The 18,336-nt window shown below is 45.2% G+C and overlaps 1 protein-coding gene across 3 annotated transcripts in view; it reads left to right on the forward strand.

Moving 5' to 3' along the window:
- Positions 1–18,336, forward strand: part of OMA1 (OMA1 zinc metallopeptidase) — a 142,158-nt gene that overhangs the window by 59,025 nt on the left and 64,797 nt on the right. For 2 of the 3 annotated variants that reach the window (XM_073593869.1, XM_073593868.1), the window contains exons 6-7: positions 335–463; positions 9,739–9,813. In XM_073593869.1, the coding sequence (XP_073449970.1) occupies positions 335–463; positions 9,739–9,813 (204 nt within the window). The remainder of the gene's footprint in view (positions 1–334; positions 464–9,738; positions 9,814–18,336) is intronic. The other variant, XM_073593870.1, reaches the window with a different exon arrangement.

Here is an 18,336-nt window from a genome sequence, read left to right on the forward strand (position 1 = left end):
TTACGTCTCCTCCCTCCTCCTCCTCCTAGGCAGCCAATTGGGACTCTCTTTTCGGCCAATCGGTAAACAGGTCTTGTTTTGATGGGCCTGGAGCTCAGTTTTAAGCAGCACAGAGCTGGTTTGCATTGGTCTGCTTTGAAGACCAACGTCAACGCTTTACCCTACCAAACAATCGGCAGTTGCTTTTTAATGGCAGAAATATCCTTTTTCCCTAAGAAATGTTTTTTTGGAAAATGAGCTCCAATATTTGTTCTCTTTATATGATGAAGGATGTTCGTTGAATTGTCTTGCTCACTACAGACTTTAAAACAAAGCTGTTCTATTTTCCTTGCAGGCAGAGAAGGTCAGTGTGAGCCATTTATTGGACTTCCTTTTCCTGATCTCTTTGGTCATGATCTGGGCATTCTGCCCCATGGACACTCTCGCTGTGGTCGGCCAGTGGATCCAGTCTAAACTACAAGAGGTAAGGAAATGAGGATTAAATAGTCGAAATCCAGCAAGCCTATTATTGATTTTATTATTATAATACAGCATTTTTATAGTGCAAACAGTTTGCACAACATTTTACAGAATAAAGGGAGACCGTACCGCTCAAGGTAAGAGGGTAAGGGGTTCCCTGCTCGCGAGAGCTCCTAAAGTGATTGTAAACATTCAATAACAACACATTTTCTACATACCTGTTCAGTGTAATGGTTTTGCACAGAGCAGCCCAAATCCTCCTCTTCTAGGGTCCCCCACCAGTGCTCATAGCTTCTCCCACCTGTCAAGTGCCCCCCATAGCAAGCTGCTTGCTATGGGGGCACTCCTGTGTGCTCACACCTGAGCTGGGTCAGTGTTGCCATTGACACACACAGCTGGCTCGGCCCCGCCCCCTCTCTCTCCCCACTGGCTATGATTGACAGCAGCAGGAGCCAATGCTCCAACAGCTGCCAAGAGAGCTGCTGCTGCCATGCACATCGCTGGAGCGAGATTGGGCTCAGGTAAGTAGGTAATTAGGGGGAGCTGGGCCGGGGGCTGGGGGAGATGCATGCAGAAGTTTTTTCTTCTTTATCTACATCACGGGACACAGAGCACAATAGTAATGACTATCTGGGTTTAATGCTACCTTTAGGTGATTGGACACTGGCAACCAATAGTAAGAAGGTTCCTCCCATATAACCCCTCCCATACAGGAAGTACCTTTAGTTTTTTTGCCAGTGTCTTGAAGGTGATGGTCACGGCTGTGGAAGCTCTTCAAATTCTTCAAATAATGTCCCAGTGAGGATGTTATAATCGGGTCCATTTAATATAGAGAATGCATTAAGGTAGAAAACCTTCTGCCTTTCGAGCCACTTTAAATCTTAAAGGGGTTGTAAACCTGCCTTACATGCACCATAAAATCTATGTACCTCAGCAATGTGTCCATATGTATGAATCAAATCGCTGTAAAATTACCTGTCATTTCTGATCCCCCCAGCACCTTTGTAAGCCCTCAAAGAAGCACCGAATACTGGGCGTGTCTTCATTCTGGAGGTCGGAAGGCGGAGTCGTGACATCATCAGACTCTCCTCCCCATCTCTACACTACCTCCAGCCAGCACAGGATTGCGGCACGATCCCTCCTCGGCTGGCCATGCCCCCTCACGAGTACCAACCAATAGGAACACCACCTGACTAACAGTGGGCCAATGAGGATGTGGCAAGGAGCAGCCAATCATGTGAGAGGAGGAGGAGGTAGGGGGAGGGAAATGTTACTGAAAGCTGGACACAGGCACTGTTCTCTCATAAAAAAAAGACACTGTGCCTCAAGCGCTAAGAGCTGTGGATCCGAGTCCTATATGGGCAGGGAAGAGATATTGGCATACGCCAAGGCTAGTGCAGCTGGCAATACACCTATAGGAACCAGCATGGACCGCAAGCTGGTCTGTTGCCATGATGACGCGTTTCGCATGCATGAGCTTTATCAAAGTCCTGCGTCTTTGCAGCAACAGTCCAGCTTGCAATCCACGCTGGTTCCCATAGGTGCCCATCTTTGTTCCACAATTCCCACTGCCGCTCTGTAGTGAGGCCATCCAGGCGTGCCGGCGTGTCCTGGCTTGGCTTCCCGGACGGCTGACATCCATCGCCCCGCCATGCTTTTTTGGTTGTTGGATAGATGATTACAACCCATCAACGCCCAGGACACCAGAGTGGTATTGTTTTGCTTTTATTTACTCACCGTTTTACATTGTGGACAAAAAACAATACTGTTTTATCTACATCTTGGTTCACTCCTAATGGTTTATCCGTCCCTGGCTATCCAGGCTATTGAGCATTGTCTACCTGCCCTGCTTGACCATTTTCTCATGCTCGTTCATGAGAGACATTCGAATAGAGTCTGTCAGCCAAAGGAGCAGGGGCGTGGTGACACAAATTTTCTCGAATGTGTCGCTCGGAGAGCATGCAAGAAAGCAGGGAGGATTACATAACGCTGAATTCATCTTTCATTCCAAGACTGGGGACAGATGCCCTCTAATGCTTAGCTCTACAATACTTACTTAATACAGTGCTTACTTACCGGTAATTTTTATTTTTTCAGGTTTACAACCATTTTAAGGGAAGAGGAAGTGATGCAAAAGATAATACCTGTGGGGGGGGGAATGATTTGTTTGAGAAAATGTGATTTAGTTGCTAACTGGAGGCGTGATGGACTTCCCTGAAGAGATGAGTTTTCTGGGATTGTCTAAAGGTGGACAGAGTGGGAGATAGCCGTGCAGATTAGCATATAGGGAGTTTCAGAGGATGGGAGAGGCTCTGGAGAAGTCCTGGAGGTGAGCAATGGAGCAGGTGATGTGGGAGCTAGAGAGCTGGGGGTCTTAGGAGGAGCAAAAGGACAGTTAGGCTGATTTTTCTGGGATGAGGTTGGTGATGTATCTCAGAGCAGAGTCGTGAGGCAAGTGGAGGGATTGGCAGAGAGGTTTTGCAGACACTGAGCTGTTGGTAAGATGGATGAGTCTGGCAGCAGCATTCATGATAGACGGAAGAAGGGTTAGGCCTTGTAGAGGGAGACCAGCGAAAACGGAGTTGCAGCACTCAAGGCCAGTGACAAGGCAGTGAATTAGTAACTTGGTGGTGTGGTTGGTTAATCAGTTGCCAACCGCCGCACACCGATATACGTCGGTACAATGGCAGCGGTGGGCAAATGGGCCTACTTGTACGTGCCCATTAAGAGCCGGGGATAGCGGGCGCGCACGCCCGCCGCGTACAGCGTGACCGGGACCAACGGACTCGATGTCCGCCTTTCTCACGGTGATCGGGTCACGGAGCCTCAGAATGGGGAAGTGCCTATGTAAACAAGGCATTTCCCCGTTCTGGCTTGTGTCATGACAGAAATCACTGCTCTCTGTCATCGGGAGCGGTGATCACTGTCATGTGATTTGAAGCCCATCCCCCTACAGTTAAAATCACTCCCCAGGACACACTTAACCCCTTCATCGCCCCCTAGTGGTTAACCCCTTCACTGCCAGTGTCATTTACACAGTAATCAGTGCATTTTTATAGCACTGATCACTGTATAAATGACAATGGTCCCAAAATAGTGTAAAAAATGTCCGATGTGTCCACCATAATTTCGCAGTCCCGATAAAAATCGCAGATCGCCGCCATTACAAATAAAAAAAAAATAATAAAAATGCCATAAAACTATCCCCTATTTTGTAGACGCTATAACTTTTACGTAAACCAAACAATATACGCTTATTGCGATTTTTTTTTTTTTTTTTTTTTACCAAAAATATGTAGAAGATTACATATCGGCCTAAACTGCGGAAAAAAATGGTTTTTTTTTATATATTTTTGGGGGATATTTATTATAGCAAAATAAAAAATATTGCGTTTTTTTTTTCAAAATTATTGCTCTTTTTTTTTTGTTTATAGCGCAAAAAATAAAAACCGCAGAGGTGATCAAATACCACAAAAAGAAAGCTCTATTTGTGGGGAAAAAAAAAGACGTCAATTTTGTTTGGGTGCAACATCGCACGACCGCGCAATTGTCAGTTAAAGCGACACAGTGCCGAATCGCAAAAAGTGCTCTGGTCAGGAAGGGGGTAAAATCTTCTGGGGCTGAAGCGGTTAAGGCCTCATGCACCCTGGGCATTCAGCCCCAGTAAATGAGATCCCAGCATTTAGGTGCAGGCAGAAGGCGCAACAACGTTCAGCCCCACCGCCAGCAGCCTATAAAACTCTGAGAGGCTGGTTGGTGTCCCGAGTGAATCTTTCGGGCAGTATGCACCTGGAGACCGATGCCTGGAACACAAGCAGTCTGCATTCCAAGCGTTCTTTCCTGGGCTCATACTGCTGTAAAGGTCGGTACCACTCGGTGCAGACCCGTCCAGCCCAACAGTTTGCTTCATGACAGATTCCCTTGAATCTGTCAAGAAGCTACAGATTCCCATTTGTAGCTTGTGTTGTAACTCACATTGCAGCAAAGCTCATGTGTTGCATTGTCATTCATTTTGGATGCCCCCCAATACACAGGCAATACGCATGCATTGCAGCGCACCGCAACTCAGCATAGTACATTGCAGTGAAGTGCAAATTTTGTGAGGCATCCAGTTTTCTGTCTCAATCATTTTTATTGGCTATTTAGGAATAAGGACAATACAATTATCAAGCAAGCATTATGTTTCACGTCGGTATAAAGTTAAACCGCGGTATAGGGAACAGATGCAGTCTTTCGTTTATAGTAAAGAGTAGGCACGTGTAGCTTCATAACTGGTTACCGACCCACAGGAAAATAGGAAACAACCATGTTTCCACCTGAGGGAGTATGAGCCCCGCATCGAAAAGGCACATAATCTAAAGAAACCACACCCACAAATAGTACGAGAGGTGGGGGGGGGATAAATGTAGCTTTGAGATTGAGGTAGCCCCATGGAAGGGGGTTGAAGAGAACCCCTTAACATGTACAGTGAGGGAAAAACAAAATTTGATCCCCTGCTGATTCTGTACATTTGCCCACTGACAAAGAAATGATCAGTCTATAATTTTAATGGTCGGTTTATTTTAATAGTGAAAGACAGAATAACAACAAAAATATCCAGAAAAACGCATTTCAAAAAAGCTATAAACTCATTTGCGTTTTAATGGGTGAAAAAGGTATTTGATCCCCTATCAATCAGCAAGATTTCTGGCTCCCAGGTGTCTTTATACAGGTAAGGAGCTGAGATTAGGAGCACTCTCTTAAAGGGAGTGCTCCTAATCTCAGCTTGTTACGTGTATAAAAGACACCTGTCCGCAGAAGCAATCAATCAGATTCCAATCTCTCCACCATGGCCAAGACCAAAGAGCTGTCCAAGGATGTCAGGGACACGATTGTAGACCTACACAAGGCTGGAATGGGCTACAAGACCATCGCCAAGCAGCTTGGTGAGAGGGTGACAACAGTTGGTGAGATTATTTGCAAATGGAAGAAACACAAAATAACTGTCAATCTCCCTTGGTCTGGGGCTCCATGAAAGATCTCACCTCGTGGAGTTTCAATGATCATGAGAACGGTGAGGAATCAGCCCAGAACTACACGGGAGAACCTTGTCAATGATCTCAAGGCAGCTGGGACCAAGAAAACAATTGGTAACACACTACGCCACGAAGGAATGAAATCCTGCAGTGCCTGCAAGGTCCTCCTGCCCAAGAAAGCACATGTACAGGTCCGTCTGAAGTTTGCTAATGAACATCTGAATGATTCAGAGGAGAACTGGGGGAAAGTGTTGTGGTCAGATGAGACCAGAATCAAGCTCTTTGGCATCAACTCAACTCGCCGTGTTTGGAGGAGGAGGAATGCTGCCTATGACCCAAAGAACACCATCCCCACCGTCAAACATGGAGGTGGAAACATTATGCTTTGGGGGTGTTTTTCTGCTAAGGGGACAGGACAACTTCATTGCATCAAAGGGACGATGGGCGGGGCCATGTACCGTCAAATCTTGGGTGAGAACCTCCTTCCCTCAGCCAGAGCATTGAAAATGAGTCGTGGATGGGTATTCCAGCATGACCATGACCCAAAACACACCCAAAGACAACAAAGGAGTGGCTCAAAAAGAAGCACATTAAGGTCCTGGAGTGGCCTAGCCAGTCTCCAGACCCTAATCCCATAGAAGATATGTGGAGGGAGCTGAAGGTTCGAGTTACCAAACATCAGCCTAGAAACCTTAATGACTTGGAGAGGATCTGCAAAGAGGACAAAATCCCTCCCGAGATGTGTGCAAACCTGGAGGCCAACTACAAGAAACGTCTGACCTCTGTGATTGACAACAAGGGTTTTGCCACCAAGTACTAAGTCATGCTTTGCGAAGGGGTCAAATACTTATTTCACTGATTAAAATGCAAATCAATTTATAACTTTTTTCTCTGGATATTTTTGTTGTTATTCTGTCTCCTCACTGTTAAAATAAACCTACCATTGAAATTATAGACTGACCATTTCTTTGTTAGTGGGGCAAACATACAAAATCATCAGGGGATCAAATTCCTTTTTTTCCCCTCACTGTAGAGAGCACCATAAAACATTATATAGACATACATTTCAGGCTAAATAGAAGAATCCAGAAGAAAAGGAGCGAAGAGGAATGAACAGGTTATGGTTTGGAGCCTGTCCAAGGTCGATCCCCGCCAGGAGAAGACAGCGATTATCGCTATAACAGCCGCTAGCGAAAATTGCAAGAGAATCCTGCAGGCTGGTTGAACAATCAACTTGCTACCATCAGCCTGCTCATTACCAGTTCGAATCTTGGCTTGTTCCTGCTGAACTAGCTGAGATTTGAACCGTGTATGGCCGGCCTTAGCCCATAAAAGGTAATAATCTGATGGCGGCCACAGCTATACCTGACTGTTCGCAGTTCACACAGGCAACGAATGCTTGCAGTTAGCCACAGATGATCATGGCTATATACAAACAGACTGCATCCAGCCACAATCCTCTGTCCCTAACTGCAGGTAATCGCTCGCTGTGCAAACACTTAGGGGTCGTTCACACTAGCGGTTGGGAGACAGTAAAGCCCTATGGTTGAGCTGAATTTTTACCACCCTCCAACCACTACCGCCATTTAGCTGCAGAGGTAGCAGCCGGTGGGGTTGAAGACATGCCGTGGCAGGAATTATACCTGCTGTTGCTTTAAGCTGGTGCTAGTGCGGTGAAGAAGGGGTTAAATAAAATGCTTCCTCACTGCCTGTCAAATGTTCTCTAAAAGAGCCATCTGAACATGGATCACTCTACAGAGATCAAAACGCATGTGAACAAGCCCTTAGACCCCTTTCACACTGCAGAGCCGCTAAAAGAGTGCTTAATGCTTTAGTGGCGCAAGCGGGCGGATTTTTTTAGGTCACGTGACAACGTGACCTTAACCACTTGCCGCCCGCCATATAGCAAAATGACGGCGGCAAAGTGGTTTAAATATCCTGACCGGGCGTCATATGACGTCTTCAGGATATTAAGCCGCTGCGCGCCCCCGGGGGCGTGCATCACGGTGATCATTGTTGCGGTGTGTCAGTCGGCCACACCCCAACTACGATCTCGGTAAAGAGTCTCTGATGGAGACTCTTTACCACGTGACCTGCCGTGACCTGATCACGATGTAAACGGGAAGAGCCGGTGACCGGCTTTTCTTCACTCGCGTCTGTCAGACACGAGTAGAGGAGAGCCGATCGGCTGCTCCTCTCACGGGGGGGTCTGTGCTGATCGATTATCAGGGCAGCCCCCCCCCCCCCGAGGATGCCCACACTGGACCACCAGGGACGCCACCAGGACCACCAGGGATGTCACCACCAGGTATGCCACCCTAGACCACCAGGGATGCCAATCAGTGCCCACAATGGATGCTAATCAGTGCCCACAATGGGCATCACTGATTGACAGGCATTATTTGGCACTGATTGGCATCCATCATTACCATACATTACAGTACATCAGTGCCACCTATCAGTGCCCATCCATGCTGCATATCAGTGCCGCATATTGGTACCCATCATTAGTGCCCATCAATACCACCTCATCGGTGCTCATCAGTGAAGGAGTAAACTTACTTATTTACAAAGTTTTGTAACTGAAACAAAAAAAAAACATTTTTTTTTTCAAAATCTTTGGTCTTTTTTTAAAATTTTTTAGCAGAAAATAAAAATCCCAGAGGTGATCAAATACCACCAAAAGAAATCTCTATTTGTGGGAACAAAATGATAAAAATTTAGTTTGTGTACAGTGTAGCATGACCGCGCAATTGTCATTCAAAGTGCGACAGCGCTGAAAGCTGAAAATTGGTCTGGGCAGGAAGGTGTATAAGTGCCCGGTATTGAAGTGGTTTAAAAAAAAAAAAAAAAAAAAGGAAAAAAGTCCCATTATGCGGCCCTTTTAAAGCGCTTTGGAAGCACTGCCCATTCATTTCAATGGGCAGGGGGTGGTTTGGGATAGCGCTCCCAAGCCGTCCCAAAGATGCTGCTTGCAGGACTTTTTCTAACATCCCGCAAGCACACCGCCCGAGTGTGAAAGCACTCATTGAACAGAATAGAAGGCAATTTTCAGGCGCTTTTTAGAGGCTATTTCTAGCGCTAAAAATGCCTGAAAACGGCCCCATTGTAAAAATACCCTTCTGGATAGCTGCAGCCGCAGTCAGCCTGTTATTGCTTTGTGTGGGGTGAGCGGCTCTTTGCACACACCTGTTTTTCCAGCTGCAGGAACACACAGATTATTGCCTCTGGAATTTTGCAGTGTTTTCTAATCATACAGTGTCTACAATATCGGCTGTCTGCGGGTTCCTGCACTTTGCACACAGGTTATTGCACTGCCGGTAGCCTGATTTAATCAGCACTTGTGCTGCAGAATTGATTATTGACTTTCTTGCCCTTTCTGACTGCGGCAAAGCCAGCAGCTGATATATGCCTCTTATTAGATGCATTCATTTCCTCGACTCACAGTCCAGGCCTCCTGGCGGTCAGGGCCTTTCGTACCCCGCCGGATGGTGACGGTAATAATATCGTTCTTAAAGTGGTTGTAAACCCTTTTGTCTTACTTTTATCTATAGGTAAGCCTAGAATAAGGCTTACCTATAGGTAGTGGAAATATCTCCTAAACGTGCGCCGTTCAGGAGATATTTCACTTGTAGTGCGCCGATGTCGTCATCGGGCGCATGCACTGTGAAGAAACGGACCACCGTGCCGTTTCTTCCCCCAACGTGTGCCGTGACTGACGGCTCCCGCGCGCGCAATGTATACTAGCCCATTATGCTTTATTTCCAGGCCTTGCGGGGAGCAAAAGAGTTAGTAAAACCCATCGGGGTTTACTTCCTCTTTAAGGATTCATCAGGGAATTTTTACTCCTCTTTCTGAAGACATTGACCTGAGGGTGTTTTGACGAGGCCCTGAACCCAGCAGACGACTCGGATGCTCTTGAATAAAAGTCCTTTATGGGTTACATGGGTACACGGGTACAGGCTACGCTGACGTGTTTCGGCTAAGAAGCCTTCATCATCATGCTTTGAAGGCTTCTTAGCCGAAACGCGTCAGCATAGCCTGTACCCGTGTACCCATGTAACCCAATAAAGGATTTTTATTCAAGAGCATCCGAGTCGCCAGCCCTTTTCTGATTCAAGTACTGCATTTTGGGGCCTGAACGTCCTGGCTAGAGCACCGGATCACAGTTCATAGATCATCATATTGGCAGTGGAGCTGGGGTATCATTTTGCTTCTCTTGAACCCAGCAGAGTCTGAAAAGCGTCCATCCTCTTTCTTGCAGTATGTGTTCGAGAGACCATATAGCCGGACTTTGGAGACTGAAGCTGATAAAGTCGGCCTTCAACTTGCTGCGAAGGTAAGAGAGTGTTAGACGTGTGTAGCTAAAATTGAAATTCCATGTGCAGGGAAAGTGATTTTTTTTTGTTTTTTTTTTAAGTTTTGTTTTCTTAATGTATTGTGTTGATTGCTGAAAGGTGCATTAAATGTAAATGCATCTCACATGTCCATTTTTTACATGGCAAACACTGTATTATATGTAAAAAGGGCAACAGGGACTACTTTGATCCCAGGGTCATACGACCCATAATAAGAAAGAAAAGGTTAGCAGCAAAGAATAGAGAAGGAAGGGGAGGTTAAAAAAAAAAGGGGGGGGGGGCTCTCCCCTTCATGGGGGGGGGGGGGAGTTGGGAAAATGCATGTACCTCTGTCCGGCCTCACCATCACCACCCGGGGAGCAAGCCTTCCTGTCCTAAGGTGATAACACTGTTATGTCCCAGTGCTGGGTGGCACCCATGCAGGAGAGTGGGGAAGTCTTCTATCCCTACTGCAATGCAAATCAACAGAGGTGGAAGGGTGGCCAATGATCTTGAGGCTCCTGGTATGTATTCACCGCCAAACATAGAGTATAGACACACAAACTGTGATAAATTAGTGATGCAAAACGAATATAATTAACAGGCTGTATATCCATAAGTGTGTGTGCGTTCCTAAGAAGAACTGTTTTACCTCGATAAATACACCAGCTTTCAACCTCTATAAGATGGAAGATGATGATGCAGATTGTTTGTTTTTCTATGAATAAAAGCATCTGACTGGTTGCTCTTGTTGGCCTTATTCCTGCAAGCTGAAGATCTGTAGCAGTATAGGAAGATCTTCAAGTGGAGTCGCAGATCCTTCAATTCAAGAGGTTCTAGCTGAGGTGGTCTACAGCATACTATTTGGGTACTTCCCTTCCAGGAACCTCAGGATTGGCTGTGGCTGACCAGATACATGCTAGGGGAATATATTCTTACCGGGCCCAGAAACAACTTTGATCTCCCCCAAAGAAGAACTGGAGATTTACCTGGCTAGAGAAACCATCCTGCAACCCCAATGAGATAGAGGATGATGACGCTGATAATTTTTCTATGAAAAAAAGCATCTGGTTGGTTTTAGTAACACCACAGCCTTCTCTATAAGCTTGTTGGCCTTATTTTGCATAAGCTGAAGATCTGTAGCAGTATAGGAATATCTTCAAGTGGAGTTGCAGATCCTCCAGTTCAAGAGGTTCTTGCTGAGGTAGTCTACAGCATACTATTCAGGTACTTCCCTTCCAGGAACATCAGGATTGGCTGTGGCTGACCAGGAACATGCTAGAGGAATATTTTCTTACCTGGCCTAGAAACACCTTTGATCTCTTATAAAGAACTAGCTATTTACCTGGATAGAGAAACCATCCTGCAACCCCTATGAGATGCAGGATGATGTTGCTGATCATTTTTCTATGAATAAAAGCATCTGATTGGTTGGTTTTAGTAGCATCACAGTCTTCTCTATAAGCTCGTTGGTTTTAGTAACAATGCAGCCTTTTCTATAAGCTTGTTGACCTTCTCTTCCATAAGTTGATGATCTGTAACAGACAGTATGAGAATATGTTCAAGTGGAGCAGCAGATCCTTCAAGAGGTTTCAGCTGAGGTGGTCTACAGCATACTATTCAGGTACTCCACTGCCAGGAACATCAGGATTGGCTGTGGCTGACCAGGAACATGCTAGGAAAATACTTTCTTGCTTGGCCTAGAAACAACTTTGATCTCCCCTCGTGAAGAACTGGAGATTTACCTGGCTCGAGAAACCATCCTGCAACCTCTATGAGATGAAAAATGATGATGCTGGTTGATTTTCTATGAATAAAAGCATCTGATTGGTTGGTTATATTATAATTGCAGCCTTCTCTATAAGCTGGTTGGCCTTATTTCCCATAAGCTGATGATCTGTAACAGTATAGGAATATGTTCAAGTGGGGCAGCAGGTCCTTCAAGAGGTTCCAGGTGAGGTGGTCTACAGCATACTATTCAGGTACTTCACTGCTAGGAACATCAGGATTGGTTGTGACTGACCAGGAACATGCTAGGGGAATACTTACCTGCTCTAGAAAGACTTTTGATCTCCCCCCAAGAAGAATTGTATATTTACCTTGATAGAGAAACCCTCTTGCATCCTCTGTGAGATGGAAGATGAGGATGCTGATTGATGAATAAAAGCATCTGATTGGTTAGGTATAATACAGCACTGTGAAAAAGTATTTAATTTTTTTTTTTTTTGCATATTTGTCACACTTAAATGATTCAGATCATCAAACTAGTTTTAAAATTACGCAAAGATAACCTGAGTAAATACAAAATGCAGTTTTTAAATGATTTCATTTATTAAGGGAAAAAAGCTGTCCAAACCTGCCTGGCCCCTATGTGAAAAAGTAATTGCTAAATCATGAATGAACTGTGATTAACCACATTTTTTGGAAAGCTGAGTTAAATTTCACATTCATCACCCAGGCGTGATTACTTCCAGACCTGTTGAATTAAGAAATCACTTAAATAGAAGCTCTCTGACAAAGTGAAGCACACTAAAAGATATAAAAAAGCAACACATCATGCTGCGATCTAAAGAAATTCAAGAACAGATGAGAAACAAAGTAATTGACATGTATCAGTCTGGAAAGGGTTACAAAGTCATTTCTCTAATGCCCCGTACACACGGTCGGATTTTCAGACGGAAAATGTGTGATAGGACCTTGTTGTCGGAAATTCCGACCGTGTGTGGGCTCCATCACACATTTTCCATCGGATTTTCCGACACACAAAGTTTGAGAGCAGGATATAAAATTTTCCGACAATGGACAAAATCCATTGTCGGAAATTCCGATCGTGTGTACACAAATCCGACGCACAAAGTGCCACACATGCTCAGAATAAATAAAGAGATGAAAGCTATTGGCTACTGCCCTGTTTATAGTCCCGATGTACGTGTTTTAAGTTACCGCGTACAGAACGATCGTATTTTCCGACAACTTTGTGTGACCGTGTGTATGCAAGACAAGTTTGAGCCAACATCCGTCGGAAGAAATCCTAGGATTTTGTTGTCGGAATGTCCGAACAAAGTCCGACCGTGTGTACGGGGCATAAGGCTTTGGGACTCCAGCAAACTATGGTGAGAGCCATTATCTACAAATGGAGAAAATTTGGAACAGTGATGAACCTTCCCAGGAATGGCCGGCCTTCCAAAATTACTCTAATGCCATGTACACACGAGCGGACTTTTCAACAGCAAAGGTCCGATGGAACGAATCCGCCAAACAATTCGATCGTGTGTGGGCTTCATCGGACCTTTGCAGTCAAAAAATCAGACGGACTTTAGAAATAGAACATGTTTCAAATCTTTCCAACGGACTCGACTCCGGTTGAAAAATCCGTTCATCTGTATGCTAGTCCGACGGACAAAAAAACGACGCAAGGGCAGCTATTGGATACTGGCTATGAACTTCCTTATTCTAGTCCGGTCGTACGTCATCAAGTTCAAATCCATCGGACTTTGGTTGATCGTGTGTAGGCAAGTCCGTCGAAAGCCCGTCGAAAAGTCCTTCGGAGTTCAGTCCGTCGAAAGTCCGCTCGTGTGTACATAAGTGCATAAGAGTGTACATGTGTGCATAAGCACAATAAGGACTCATCCAGGAGGTCATAAAATAACCCAGAACTCTACATCTAAAGAACGGCCAGCCTCACTTGCTTCAGTTAAGGTCAGTGTTCATGATGCAACAATAAGAAAGAGACTGGGCAAAAATGGTGTCCAAGGGAGAGTTCCAAGGCCAAAGCCACTGCTGACCGAAAAGAACACAAAATCTCTTCTCACATTTGCCGAAAAACATCTTGAATATCCCCAAGACTTTTGGGCAAATATTCTGTGGACTGATGCAATAAAAGTTGAACTTTTTGGAAGGTGTGTCCTCTTACATCTGGCGTAAAACTAACACAGCATTTCATAAAAAGAACATCATACCAACAGTCAGACATGGTGGTGGTAGTATGATGGTCTGGGGCTGCTTTGCAGCTTCAGGACCTGGACAACTTACCATAATTGATGGAACTCTGCGCTCTAGCAGAAAATCCTCAAGGAGAATGTCCAGCCATCCGTTCCTGACCTCAAGTTTAAGTTCACTTGGGTTATGCAGCAGGACAATGATCCAAAACACTCCAGCAAGTCCACCTCCGAATGGTTCAAAAAAACCTAACAAAATGAAGGTTTTGGAGTGGCCTGGTCAAAGTCTGGCCTTAAATCCGATTTGAGATGCTGTGGCATGACTTTAAACAGGCCATTCATGCTGGAAAACCCTCCAATGTGACTGAATGAAAACAATTCTGCAAAGAAGAGTGGGTCAAAATTCCTCCACAGCTATATGAAAGACTCATTGCCAGTTATCGCAAATTATGGCATTGTGGCACAACCAGTTATTAGGTTTAGGGGGCAATTACTTTTTCACATAGGGCCAGGCAGGTTTGAACAGCTTTTTTTCCTTAATAAATATATTCATCATTTAAAAACTGCATTTTGTATTTACTCAGGTTATCTTTGTGTAATATAAAAAAAATGTTTGATAATCTGAATCATTTAAGTGTGACAAATATGCAAAAAAAGAAATAAAGAAGGGGGCAAATATTTTTCACAGCTTGGTAACATCGCGATTTAACACATTTGACCTTTTCAACTATTTTTGTAACTGATCACCATCTTGTGGGTAGATTTGGGTCTATGCTAGCTTTGGCTGTAAAGGATTATCATTAGTGGGATGTGCAGGGACAGGAGCCGCAACCCACGCCGTCTATGAAATCCACTCCTGTCCAGAATGATTGGACGGACGTCGTGATGGAATGATCTCTTTACAGCTTGTCTGTTTGGCATGATGATGAACAAACTGCAGCAAAAGAACTTCCTTTGTCGGGGAGCTTGTACACATGCAAATATTGGCCCTGCTTTGAATTTCAAATTTTCATTCCCATGAGTTTCCATCACTGTGTTATCTCGCATGCACCGCACTTGGAAGTCAGCCTCAGAAATGTCAATTCGACAGGTTACTATACAGGATTCACATTTATGGCGACATTTTCATGTAATTGCTCTGGGCACCACAATGAGGCGTAACAGAATGTCTGGCAATGAGTTGCTTGGATTTCAAGCTGATGAGCCTGTGAATCAGAGGCCTATGACATTTAATGAACACCAAGAAGTCTTTGTTTTAGGTATAATCATGGATTGAAGTTGTCACACACCTTTAGCTCTTTTATTGTATCTAGGAAAATAAAGCAAGTCTGCAAGTAGAACATTTCAATCTTTTTCCTTTCCACAGCTGTAATGTTTTTTTTTACCAATTTACTTATTTTACTTTACTTATTTACTATGCCTGCATCTGACGCTTCGGCTTTGGAAGGGTAGCTGTGTAGCACTAGATCCCAAAAGGCGATGGTGTGGAAATGGTGGTTGTGACGGACCACCTAGCACCCCGCTTGGGTGCTTCTGCCAATATACAGCTTCCTCCACACTGGAACCAGGTATTATGGCTGAGCATTGCACCAAAGAACTAGACGACACTAGCTTAGGTGCAAACTGGGACTGACTTTATTGTAAACTCCCACAGAATATATACCACACAAAATCAGGCAAGAGCTTGATCACATTATCCTAAATACTGCAAACTGTAAACAGCAATCTAATCATCAGTACATCTAATGAACAGCTAACATAAACATTACTCTAAGTAACAGTAAGCTTATTGACAACTAGTCACCTAGACAAGCCTAGGTCACTCAGATCATCGCCAACCCAGACAGTTCGGTACCAGTCCCACAGATGCACAATTTCAAAGGGTGTGTCATGTACCTTATCGGAGTCTGAAGTGACGAGGTCAACCTCCCTTGTATCTCCAACCCGGGTCCCGCTGAGAGTGGGAACAGAAGGACCCAAAGGAAAGAAGGAACACGAGTGCCTGCAGATGTAGCCCTGGAAGCTTGAGTCAGATGATGCGACTTTGGGTATGCAGGAAGTCGCAGCAGATCGCAGGAGTGGAGATGCAGCAACTCGGCAGGCAGCTTGGAGCCAAACAGGAGACAAGAGCGAAGTCACAGGAATAGCCAGGTTCGGAAGCAGGCGAGCAGCAAGGTACCAAATCATCAGGCAGGAGCAGAGTCAAATAGGAAGCCGGAATCAGGAACCAGTAATCAAGATGAGGGAAAGTCCAGAAGCAAGGTCAGGGCAAGCCAAGGGTTCAGCAACGGATATCAGGCAGACAAGCAAAACACAGGGTACTGGTACAGGAACAGCTGAAGATCAGTCAGCATCTGTTTACAGTCAGTGCGCCCCTTAAGTAGGCCGTCTGGCACCAAAGGGGCGCGTGGACGCACATCTGCGGGCGCGCACATTCCTTTGCGCATTGGCGCATCTGGGATCTAAAGAGTCCCTTATGCGCTCATGCGTGCGCGAGTGAACCCGGAGCACAACAGTTCTCTTACATTGCCCCCTCCTTACGGGCAGCCTCCTGATGCCCCTCAGGGGCTTCTTCTCTGGATGGCGCTGAAAAAATGCTCGTACCTTTCGTGGGGTATGTACATTAGAAGATGGTTCCCAAGAATTGTCCTCAGGGCCATAGCCCTTCCATTTAATCAGAAACTGTGTTAGGCCATTCCTGGTTCTACAGTCGAGAACAGCTTCTACTTCAAACTCTTCACTGCCCTCAACGAGCAGTGGAGGAGGGTTTTCCGGATCCCGGTTGGGAAAGGGATTGGGCACTGATGTTTTCAAAAAAGAAATATGAAAAACAGGGTGAATCTTTAGGTTCTTTGGTAGGATAAGTTCAAAGGCCACAGAGTTGATCCTTCTCTTTACAGGAAAGGGCCCCAGGTATTTTGGACCAAGTTTCTTGGAGGGACATAAGTTTCAAATTAGCCAGACCTTGTCTCCTGGTTTCAGATTCAAGTTACCCCTCCTTTTCCTGTCAAAAAATCTTTTGTTGTTAGCCTGAGCCTTAGAGATGGTGTCCCGAAGCAATTTGTTGTTGGCGTTGAACAAACTCAATCTGTCTTGGACAGCAGGCACAGAAGATTCCACGGGTAATTCAGGCAAAAAGGAAGGGTGGTATCCATAATTGGCGAAAAAAGGTGTTTGCTTAGTAGCAGAGTGGATGGAATTATTGTATGCAAATTCCGCTAGCGGAAGCAGAGGTGACCAATCGTGTTGTAACAAAGAGGAGAAGCAACGCAAATATTGCGCCAAAGTCTGGTTGGTTCTCTCCATCTGTCCATTAGTTTGAGGATGGTAAGCAGTGGACAGACGGAGCTCAATGTTCAAGGCTTCACAGAGAGATCTCCAAAATCTGGAAGTGAACTGTACCCCTCGATCAGAAGTGATATTGTCGGGGATACCATGTAGCCTCACTATCTCTCGGATAAACATGGAAGCAGTCTCTGTGGCAGAAGGGGTTCCTTGCAAGGGTAAAAAGTGTGCCATTTTAGTCAGACGATCAACCACGACAAATATGGTGGTAAAGTTCTCAGATGGGGGGAGTTCAACAATGAAATCCATGGATATCATGCTCCATGGTTTCTTAGGCACAGAAAGACATTCTAATAGACCCCAAGTCTTGGCTCGATCAGTCCTATTGCGTTGACAAGTCACACAGGATTTGACATATCTTTTACAGTCCTGAATCAAGTCTGTCCACCAGAAAGAACGGGAAATTAGGTCGATACTCTTGTGGATCCCAAAATGGCCCGCCAAAGGATGATTGTGGCAACGCTTCAGGACAGAAACTCTAAACTGCTCTGGGACAAAGACCTGTTCCTTATGGTAATAGAGCCCATCCTTTAGCTGAAGGGATAAGTCTTGGGAAGGGGGATGCTCCAACAACTCAGTTCTTATTTGGGACATCAGATTGGTTTGGAGAAGAAGAAAGTTTTTGGCCGGTAAAATGGTGTCTGCTTCCAAGGGACGAACAGGATCATGGAACATGCGCGACAGCGCGTCTGGTTTACCATTCTTTGAACCAGGGTGAAAAGTTATGTGGAATGTGAAGCGGGAGAAGAACAATGCCCATTTGCCTGCCGAGGTCTAAGTCTTTTAGCTGTTCTCAAGTACTCGAGGTTCTTGTGGTCGGTGAAGATGAGTATAGGGTGCAGAACACCTTCTAACGGGTAACGCCACTCCTCGAGGGCAGCTTTATTGGCCAACAGTTCCCGGTCCCCTACATCATAATTTTTCTCAGATGGATTCAATTTCTTGGAGAAGAACACCACAGGATGGAGTAGAGACTTACCTGTCGCTGCAATAATATGGCCCCCACAGCGTCTTCAGAGGCATCTACCTCCAGGATGTAGGGCAAGGAAGGATCAGGATGCTTTAAGATGGGGGGCTGAGGTGAACAAAGCTTTCAACTGCTCAAAAGATGTTTGTGCTTCAGTACTCCACCGGTAAGCAACATGCTGTTTAGTCAAAAGGGTAATAGCAGAGATAATGCCAGAAAAGTTCTTAATGAATTTCCTATAGAAATTAGCGAATCCCACAAACCTTTGTACCGCC

This window comes from Aquarana catesbeiana, linkage group LG07 (assembly GCF_042186555.1).
Source record: "Aquarana catesbeiana isolate 2022-GZ linkage group LG07, ASM4218655v1, whole genome shotgun sequence".
NCBI classification, from domain to species: Eukaryota; Metazoa; Chordata; class Amphibia; order Anura; family Ranidae; genus Aquarana; species Aquarana catesbeiana.